Source organism: Opisthorchis viverrini (genome assembly GCF_000715545.1).
Source record: "Opisthorchis viverrini unplaced genomic scaffold opera_v5_280, whole genome shotgun sequence".
NCBI lineage: Eukaryota > Metazoa > Platyhelminthes > Trematoda > Opisthorchiida > Opisthorchiidae > Opisthorchis > Opisthorchis viverrini.
In genome coordinates, this window is record NW_008751939.1 from 432,134 (window position 1) to 443,126 (window position 10,993).

General features: G+C 48.4%; 1 protein-coding gene across 1 annotated transcript in view; it reads left to right on the forward strand.

Moving 5' to 3' along the window:
* Positions 1-10,993, forward strand: part of T265_09508 (hypothetical protein) — a gene marked incomplete at both ends in the record, with an annotated part of 71,346 nt that overhangs the window by 18,406 nt on the left and 41,947 nt on the right. The window contains 2 exons of the mRNA XM_009175596.1: positions 3,863-4,104; positions 8,637-10,035. Of these exons, the coding sequence (XP_009173860.1) occupies positions 3,863-4,104; positions 8,637-10,035 (1,641 nt within the window). The remainder of the gene's footprint in view (positions 1-3,862; positions 4,105-8,636; positions 10,036-10,993) is intronic.

Below are 10,993 nucleotides of genomic sequence, written 5' to 3' on the forward strand. Positions count from 1 at the left end.
TATATATATATATATATATATATATATATAACTAGACGAACCTTATGGTTGTACGGCAGTGAAGCATCAGTCCCAACACTGTGTCTTTCTTTGATGATGATGATGATGATGAGTGCGCCAGCGGTCCCGGTCAACAGCTGGGCGATCGGAGTGTGCGAGTTTTAAGTTCGACATTTCTTAATCCGTCCTTCTTCAGGGAGCTTCCTCGGGGTGGGGAGCTACAGGGTCTGTTTGAAGTTAGTAAATTGACAAGCTGCTTGCCGACTGTCGGGGGCCTGATGACATGCTTACATTACACTTGGTCAGAATGAGTTTATTTCCCCAGAGGAGTCGTCATTTTTGAGTATTTAAAACCACGTGGCGCATTGGGTGTCGTGGTTGCTTTGTAGCTGACGGCCCTAAGGCTATGCAGCGCGGTCGTTCGTGTTAGAAATTCATCCTGTTCAGGACCGTTTCTTGTTGGTCTAACACTGACAGGCCTTGTTGTACGTTGTTGTGCGGTTGATGTTGCCCCCGAATCAGCTGCTTAAATGTTGTTCCAAGGGGTTCCGATGGTCGACCTGGGTACTCATATCACATAAGAGATGACTGCTTTTAGCATGCCAAGTTCATCGGGACTAATCTTCATAAGTAATTTGATACCAGAAACTAACATTCGGCTTGATGTTGCGTGACGGTGGGCTAGGTTTGGTTGAAGTCGCCCGAGGGCGACTGTTCGTTGTTTAGCTGTAGCACCCCTTCGGTGCCTAACTGCCATGCTACTATAAGGAAGCACAGCAGCTGGGATACTGCCAGATTGCCCAAGCCTAGACGGGGGAAGTCGAGAGGCAGAGGTCGGTTCCGAACCACAAACTTCCGGTCAGTAAATTTGCACTCCAATCAAGTGAGCCATCTCGCCCCCACCGGCTCTATTCAAGGATGGCGGTGGATGTTTCACTCAGTGCCCGTTTAGCCTATGTGGGTCTATGTGACAGAAAGGGATCGTTCCAGATAACTGGAGTGAGTCGATAAAAAAATAAACTCGTTCAGCTGTAGCACCCTTTCGCTGCCTAGCTGCCATGCCACATTAAGGAGGCACGAGGGCTGGGATACTGCCAGGGCCCAAGCCTAGACGGGGGAAGTTGAGAGGCAGAGTTCGGGCTCGAACCGCGGACCTTCCGGTCAGTAAATTGGCGCTCGGACCACTTGGACAATCTCGCCACAAGTCGATAATAGTGCTTATTTACAAACACAAATACACGTAAGCAATTTCGGGCAATGCAGTTCATCGATGGGGTATTTTCGCCTACGAACAAACGACAGTGGAAGCCAAATGAGCAGCTCGGTGAACAAACTAACTACCGCCTTGAGAGCGCTGCTTTCGGGATTCAGTAGCGTCGGCGAGGGTCTCTAACAGTCGATTAGGTGAGTCTATATCTCCCCCTGGCAGATGATACACGCCAACTTTACTCATGTTTTGAGTCGGGCCTTTGATGCTTCCTTCCCACGTTACAGCATAACGTATGTGGTTTGGTTGGTGATAATTAGTTGTCTTTTACCTTCGTGCAAAATATTCAGGTTTTTCACCCGCACACCACCACCAGTTGCAAACAGCTCTATACACTCCTTCAGAGCAGGCCACTGTCACGTTTTCACTGTAGACGGCTAATTTGGAGACCGAACGGTCTCCCCTTATTTTGGTATTCACTTTGTTGGCTATATTGGCGACAGGAGTTGGTTATCTATTCAGGTAGGTATATTTATTGAATCCGACCGTTGGGCCGTTACGGCTAGATCGCTTGCTGTAATCATCTAACGTAGAAGAGGGACTTTGCATTTGGTTGTGTAAAATGGATTCCCAAATCGGTAGTCGGGTGAACTAAGTTGTTTGGTTTGTTTTTTATTTTGCTCATGTCCGTTGTGCTACTTTCGATTGCCAGTTTTGAATGAAGCAACGATCCTGTCGGACACAACTTTGATAGTGGACGCTCGAGAAAAATTATTCAGAGCTTTACACTTCTAAAGGTATAGTACCCCTTAGTGAGCGAAGTAAGCTGAAATCTTTCTGTTGATTAGGCAACGCCGTAAAACAATGTTCGACTTGGTCAAACGCTATATTCAGCTGAAGGAAGACAATAGAATTTAGTCTTCTGTATGTATGACTGTATGTATAGCTGTGAGATTAAGGCGTGGGCAGTGCCTCCGCAACTCGAACTGGATACTGCCTGATTTTCACGGTTATTGTTCCAGAGTGTTGCTGTATATCCGCAGGATAAACTCCTGAGTACATTGTGAGGCGATAACAATGCGACTTATGTCTCTGGTTGCCGCACCTACTTCTTGTGTTTTCTGAAAACAAGGGCAAAAGTTGAAAGCTGCCATCCCTTTGAAGACAAGACAACATGACATCAGTGGTCAACACCGTTGTTTCGCTGCCGTATAACCATAATTTAATTGGAAGCCTTATTGTGAAGAAAGAATAAAGGTGAACGGGGGAGGGACTTATTGCCGGCTTGCCTGGTTCCCACACCTCCAAACACCCATTCAGGCAATCTGGATAGAAACTGTCAACAAGATCGCCACTGACATCGGTTAGAAGCCATAGCTTGCAGCGTCTCCAACCAGGTACAGTGAGGATCGCGCGTTCCCCATCCTGGAAGGCGAGTGTTACCGACAGCACCCAAACGTTTCGTGATTTCTTTCTTACCCCTCTGCCGGGTCAAGGGTTGGTCACCTCTCTGCTTCCGGCACTCTGAATTGGGGGTGGAAAACAGCACTCTCTTCGGCACACGATGGCTAGACATACGCAACACATGTCCCAACCAACGCAGCGGACACATTCTTCAATGGAAATGCCCGTTGCACAACCGGAAACTCGCTTTCTAACTGCATCGTTACGCCGACACCAACTCACACGAGCTATGGTTCTGAGACCACGATTGTGGAACACCTGAAGACGTCTCAGTTCCACTGCCCGAACCTGCCAAGTCTCACAGCCATACAACAAAACAGCCCGCACTATAGCTTGATGCACACGTCCCTTGTGATTTAGGGATACACCACGTTGACGCCATAGGTGTCTCAAATTAGCAAACGCGACCCGAGCCTTGATGATTCGTGCATTGACCTCATCCGTCACACTACAGTTGGAACTGATACAACTTCCAAGATGTGTAAAATGCTCCACAACTTCGAGTGCTTCCCCTTGGATTGTAAATGGTGTGTTCAGCGACTGCATGTCCAGGAGCATGACCTTACATTTTGTGGGTGCAAAGTACATACTAAAGAACAGGATGAATTTGGTCAGTTTATCCAAGAATACTTGAGCCTTCTACTTTTCTCCGAACATGAGAACGATGTCGTCTGCATATTCCAGATCGACAAGGTTTCGTCGCAGGCTGTTTGTACACCGGGGTTTCAGAGACCCTCCACCATTCGTCTCAAGATTTCATCGATCACAAAGTTAAACAAGAATGGGAAGAATGAGCATCCTTGAAGGACACCACTTTGTGTACGGAAGCTTCCGGAGAGCTCGCCGTATACTCTCAAACGTCCGGAATTCTGGGAATACAAAGAGCTTATTGTGTTCACGAACTTCCGGGGCATTCATCATCATCATTGTCATCATTGCCAGCTGTAATAACCGCGTACTCGTCGTACAGTGGTTGTAGCTGCCGCAGGTTCGTTCACTGATGGTTTGGGGGGAGGGGTAGGTAGCTGCACATTGCCGGCGGGAGCTGATAAATTGGTGCATAAATCCAGCACTGTCAGTGGGCTGTCAAGTGGGAGGGGGATGGAAAAGGAGCTATGCATTGAATGCAGTAGCTTGGATGCATGGGTGCCACTGAGGGCGCGACTGGGCCATGTCTGACAATGTTTCTAGCCACTGATGTGGCCCGTCTCGGGGTTCCCATCCAGGAAGACGGCAGTGACCAGTGCAGCTGAGTTTGCTGGTAATGGCTTTCATACTTCGCTGCCAAGTCATTGTTTGACTGCCTCTGGCTCTCTTCCACCCTTCACGTGGTTGTGCGAAAAGAACCCTTCGAGGAAGTCGGTCGACTGGCATACGCAACACGTGGCCAAACCAGCGCAACCTATGCAATGTGATCAGTTCATCTATCGAGGGTGAGTTATTTCTCCCGAATACCATTCGACAGACTTCAGCATTGCTGGTCCGGTGTTCCCACCAGATTCGGGCAATGCTCCGAAGACATCGATGGTCAAACACTGAAAGTCTTTTGACGTCCTCGGCGCGCAGCTGCCAGGTTTCTGATCCGTATAGTAAAATGGAGCGCACCTCAGCATTGTACACTCGACCCTTGACAGAGAAGCTGATGCCACGCCTACGACACAGGTGACGCATGTTCACCAGAGCTGCTCTGGCCTTCTCAATCCGGATGAAAATGTCATCTTTCATGAGACCGCCGGGACCGATACAGCTGCCCAGGTAAACAAATTTGTCTACTACCTCAATCGGTTCATCCTCAAGCATGAGGCTAGGGTTCGAGCCCACCCAATCTTGCAGTAGCACTTTACACTTTGCAGGTGTGAAGCGCATGCCGAACCGTGAGGCATAATTATTGAGATTATTTAATATTGTTTGCATTACCATGGGGTCAGATCCCAGAAAAGCTATGTCGTCTGCGTACTCGATATCTGTGAGCGGACGCCCTTGGAGCACTTCGACCTCACAGGCATTGGGGGCTGGTAGTGAATCTTCCATGATCGCATCAGTGATGAATTCGAAGAGGAAAGGTGAAAGAGCACGGCTTGTCGGATACAACTCGATGTGGTGAACTCAGGCGAGAGCCAACGGCCGCGGGAGTTGGCGTGCAGCGCCTGACGGAGGGTCAAGAATTTATGGGGGATATATTTGCTCCACATACACTGCCACAGAATAAAAGGCAGCTTTCAGATAAAGAAACACAACTATTGTTGACTGTGGAAGGCAGTGTCGCTGTTCCGGAATCTGTCGGAGGGTGAAGCTATGATCGATGCAACCTCTTGCAGGACAGAACCCAGCTTGGTTTTCACGGATCTGCCTCTCCCTATGTTCAATCAGCCTTCGAAGGATAAGGCCAGAGAGCACCTTCGATGCAACAGCTAACAGGTTGATGCCATGGTGGTTTTCACACAGTGTCCGCGTACCCTTTTTGAAGATAGGGATAACCGTCAACATGTCCAATTCTCCTGGCACCTCTTCGTCTCATATGGTACCAATAAGGTTTGTCAGATGGGTCACCAGGGACATCCCACCTTCTTTAAGGAGGGCTGGATACAGACCGTCCGATCTTGGTGCCTTTTTGCGTTTTAGAAGGTCTCTTTCGTACCTTATTTCTTCCGAAGGGCGATCAAGGTTTACATTCCATTCGCCCGTGGGCATTATCTCCACAGGCTGTGTTGAAGGAGGCCAGCTGAACTGTTCTTCGAAGTGTTCCGCCCATCTTTCCAGTCGGCGTTTTTGCGAGTTAATTAATGAGCCATCTTTTTTACTTATCTTTTCGCTGACCTTTGCTTTCCTAGGCCAGTTGATATAGGGCATGGCTGTTTCCAGTAGCAAGGGCCTTTCCATCTCTCGAGCTTTCGATGTCCACCAGAGCTCTCGGTCTTTCCTATTTGGCGTTTGAGGGATTTGCGTACGCCGTCAAACTCGTTGCCTGCTGGTATAGCTTTCCTGGCATCGATCATGGATAGCGATCTCGATGACATCCAGTGGACTTGTGGTCGAATCGGAGAAGTCGGACGGACAGCACTGAACGCCGCTGACATAGCTCCTTTCATATTTTACCGCGCTTCATCCCCATGCTCACTACCGCCACAGTGTTGGTTTACTGTGGTACTGTTGAGCTATGGTAGTTCTTTGAAGACAGTGGATTGGTATGCTTCTTGCTGAGTTGCGAGGGCCTGAAGCGAAACGAACTGACAGGCGTGCACGCACTATGGCGTGGTCGGAATCAAGTGGTGTGCCCCAGAAAGAACGGCAGCCTTGAATTGTGGCTCTCCACGGGTGGCTGATGGCCATATGGCCCAACTGGGTCTACAGTTGATTTGCAGTTGGTGGCCGCCAGGTTACGCGGTGCTGAAAGTTAGTACTTGCCAGAAACAGTTCATGATCAGCTCACAACGGAAGGAGTCGATCTTCGTTGTTTGCGCGGCGAGCATCGACTCCGAATCGACTACCCAAATGCGACTCCAAAGAGCTCAGACGGCCTACTTGAGAATTTAGATAGCCTGCAAGTATCACAATATCAGTGCATTTTGATTGATGAATGAGCCCGGATAGCTCTCGATAGAAAGTATCCTTCTCCGCATCAGAACTGCAGTCCGTTGGGGCATAAGCCGACACCAAAAACAGGCACCGCTTTTTATGCCGGGAGGCATTGAGATTGATTTAACTGGATAACCGGATGGTGCAAAGTCGGCTGTTCACTGGGATCCAATCCAGCGTAGCGCGTTTAGCTCTGGGGCTGAGTGCAGCTCCCACACAAAATATCCTACGAGTCATCGCTCCCGGGTCACCGGACATATGGAGGGAGAAATGTGAAAGAGCTGAGTCCATTCTTGACGTTCTGAGATGCATAAGCTGCTCGGGTCTTGTATGCGTGTTTCGAGACACAGCATACATCAATTTTAAGGGAGTCTAAGGTCTCAGCAAGCATTGCCCGTTTGCCAATTTGACATAGAGTAAGGACTTTGGCTCTCATATTGAACGTTTCTCGTGGATTTAGAAGGGTGTGATTATGTTTATTGTTAGTAAGCAGCGAGGAGCATAACGCCCTTTGGTCAGATAACTGACAGTCAAGTGGCCCAGGGACGTCTGTTTGTGTGGTGGGTAGGGGTTAGGGAGGGACATCGGTGGACACCGAACTGCGCGGGCAAATGATACTTCTCGGTTGCCCAGGCCGAGGAAGGGGGTTGGTTGAGTTACCCTATTAGTGCACTGCTGCTGATGGCCATAATACAAATCAGGTGTATGCACTAATAAAAGTTTTAGCATGGTTGACAGTGGTGGGTTGCAACACGTATATAAATAAATACAATGCGAAAATGGGAGCAAGTCAAAAAAGGAACTTATCGTCCTTGAGAATTCCTTGGTGAAAGTCAGGACGGCGGGAACGTGTTTTTCTCCGCAGTGCGACTGCTGCACGTGTTCCATAATTGTCTGTGGACTTGTGGAGAGCGGTTGACTTCCTGCTCCCTGCGCGCGCGCGAGTCTGTGTGCCGATTGTGTTCGGTTTCCCTATATGTAGGTCCGTTTGCGTGTACGTGGGCGCGTCAGCACATGAGTAGTTGCTATGCTCACTAGACGATACAGACAATCGGTGTCCGATGAGTCAGCTTTATGTGACGTGGTTTGCGAGTATGAAAAAAGACAAGTCTCGTGATCCAGTGAGCGACTGTGAGCTGAACAGTCAACTATGTGGGTAACCGGATAGCTACAACCCCACCTTGAGCCTTTAACTCAAAAGTCTGACCCACGAGGCAGCGGACAGTAAGGTTTTCTTTGGAAACCCTTCCCGGAGCCGATGACTCAACAGTCTGACCTGCTCGGCTGCAGGGGGTTGGTCTGACCCGAGGGCGCAGGGAATAAGGCATTACTGTCTCATTCCTGATGCGGCTGCGCACAGCAGGTGTCTTTTGAATAGCTTCGGGCTCCTTGGTTCAAAAGTATTTCGACCGAAATTGGATAATGCGCCGGCGGTCACGGTCAACCGTTGGGCGATCGGAGTGTGCAGTTTCTGGGGCCAACCTTTTATAACCCGTTCTTCCTCGAGGGAAGGCAGCATCGCTGCTTCCATAAATATGGACATGCTGGTCTTCTGGGGAAATACCTCACTATCTTCACACTCCTGTCGTAGAGGACAGTACGACGTTACCCCCAGACCGCCTCGTAGCACGATTACTCGTGGTACGGGGTCTCGCTGCTCTTGGTCTGGCTGCTCCCCTTTGGCCTTCCTGGCATGGTTGTACCTTGTGGAACGACCTTCCAGCCAGTGTAGCTCACGGGGTCATTCCAGCACTCAAGGCCGACCATCACGTCAAGGTAGCAGCTTTACGTCGGGATGTTTATTTTTTTTATTTTGTTTTGTTCATTCTGTTGTTGATGGTAGCTTTAGTGACATTTCGTACATGTTAAAATGACCGACCCGATCTCCTTGAAACACTGAACGAAATGATCTTTGTAGGATTACCAGACGTTATCCTCAACTACCATTTTTAAATAGGATGTTTTGTCTGTTGAATAGTGAACTACACTGGTCAAGTGTTGATGGCTTGGTGAGTTGTGAGTTTATATGAACAGTAAAAACTGAAGCGGGAAGCCAACGTCAGCCTTGTGGGTTTGAGTCCTTCTGTTTTCCGCATCCAGTCGTTCGTTGCAGCTTACCACTCATTTGCTAGTTTCTTCAGTTTTATTCTGCTTTCCTATCGATCTCATGTTAGGTGGACATAGTTCGTGTAAACTGGTGATGGGCACTCCCGTAGCCAAAAGAAATCCTGCACGTCATTGTGGTATTCTTTATTTGCACTAAATTTGGGACTCGTTGGCATTCTGTCCATCGATTACGAACCCATTTCTGCTGTATTTATTTTTAGCCCCATCGGAGCTCACCATTTATGATTTTGTTTTGATCGGGGTGCTCAATTGTACCTGCCAGATCCTTCTTCGTCATGCATAGTCAGAAGCATCTAGTTATGTGGGATGGATACAACAATGGTACTGGTTTGGGAAGCACATCGTACGCACTCTCCGGCACGGCTAATCCACACTATTCCACGGCTGAACCAGCAGAAGATCGCGACTTATTTTTCACCGGAGGTAGCTATTACGCAGTGAGGGTTGAACAGGAAACCCACCCTCAGTTGACCAACTACCTTCATTCAGAAATGGACAACACTGCGGTGCCCTTGGTAGATGGGCATCTTGATGACGAAGAAACGGCCAATGGTCCTCATGATTACGACGCCACTGAGGAAAAAGTGCTCCAATTGCAAATGGAGCTGGAACACATGCGGGAAAACTATGAGCAATTGTTGTTGGAAATACAGAATAATGATCAAGGTGCTAGCACCGAGGTAGAGGAAATAATCGAAGAAGAGGTTCGGACAGTGAAAGGAAATCGTCCGTCTGTGAAACAAGAAGAAGCCATCCATCTTGAGTCACCTGTCGTACGACGTGCAGTGACGCGTGACGTGGCTATTCAGTCGCCACTGATGACAACTCGTACAATGGCAACCATGGCTTCCCCGATAGATCCAGCAACTAAACAATGCTTCGCCGTAAACGTTCGTCCGTCTACAAAAGATGCAGGTACCTTGTGCCCACAGCCAATTAAACGTGAATTCGGGTGCACAGCAGTCGAATCTGATGCGGCGCTGCACGATTGGGTAGAACAAAACCTGGCCCAGCACTCAGAAGTTACACGTAAGCTGATTACCACGCTGCTTCGCAGTTGCTACAAAAGTCGTGAATCTTTTGTGCGCACTGTTCTGAGTGTCCTTAGGAAAGAAAACAAGACGATTGGAGTAGAGGCGAAACCACAACAACGTCGGCAGTCGACATCTACATCCCCGTCTTTGCAGGAAATCCCTGTACAGGAAGCACCAAAGGTCGCAGCACCACCACCAATTGTGTTAACTGAGTCCCAGATGGTAGAAGCTCGTCCTTTGCTAATGAACAAGTCTTCCATGACGTCGCGTATCCACGCTGTTCATGTTGGCGTGGCCACTGAAAGCATACTACTGCGCAGTCAAGGCTCTCAAACGCTGCAGCAAGTTCCTGATATAACAACTTCCGGCGTCCAAACCGACGGCCCTCCTGGTTTGGTTGATCGTGGTGTACATGCGGTTTTGGGGAGTATCTCGTTAAGCTCTCATCCGGAGGTGTCTAAGTCCGAACACTCTTCGGAGCGTCAAGCGCAAACCGAACACAGTGCTAGTCCCAACACAAGTCGAACGACAATTGAATCCCGATCTACGACTACCGCAGACAAACGTTTGCTCTCAGAGGCGATAAAAGAGGCAATTGAACAGTCTAGTGAATGTATACGCACCACGGTGAGTCTTTCACGGGGTGAAAGGTGTTGTATTATGTCTGTTTTTAGCGCCTCTTTTGTTGCAAACCGTAGTGCAGGTTTGGGTCGATTTCCATGGGTATGCATATAGTACGGTGTGAATTCAAAAGTATTTGGTCTTTTCGATGGTCCGATGTAAGTTACAGTCCAGTGGCCTACGATGGCAAAAGTGGTAGTCCCCATTACATGGTGTACGTGCATTTGCGCTGTAGATAATTTCCAATTTTCACCCAAGCACCCATGATGTAGCCGAAAAGTGTCACGTATTCTAAATGGGGACTTTCTGCTTGCCAGCTGGCTTGTCCTGGACAATGTTCTCACGCGGAACTGATGCACTTGAACCTCGTCTGCGACCAAGTAGTTACCCCATGCGTTGTTCCTCTACCTGGCCGGACGTTGTCGTCGTCCAGGTGCATAAACGATATTGGATTTGAATTCACATACCATTGTATTATTGTGTAATTTCATGTGGAACCGATAATTTTTGTTGGACCGAATGCACCAAGAATTGTCCATTTCGATGATTGTACGTGCTTTCAAAAGCATCGGTTTACTGCGCAGCTGACTCAGTTTGAGGGAGACGAAGAATTCATCACCTTTGGTACTAGAAGTAAAAATAATCCACCTAATCTACAACCCACCGTGAAACGGATTTAAATCCAAGCCTCTGGAGGTTCTCATACAAAAGAATAGTCAAAGATATCAGTGTTTAGGCATGACGCACTACTCATATGGATTCTGAAAACCCTTCGACAGCCCACCACCTGTCTCGCCATTCACGGGGCTCATCAAATAAGCGCCATCTCGGAGTTCCCGTCAAATTTATTTTCTACTTGAACCCCACTTCAACAGATGTCAATAAATACTGTCATGAGTTTAATTTCTACAGGGAATTCAGCTTAATGCCGCTGTATCTCTCGTTTATGATGGTCTGCTTCAAC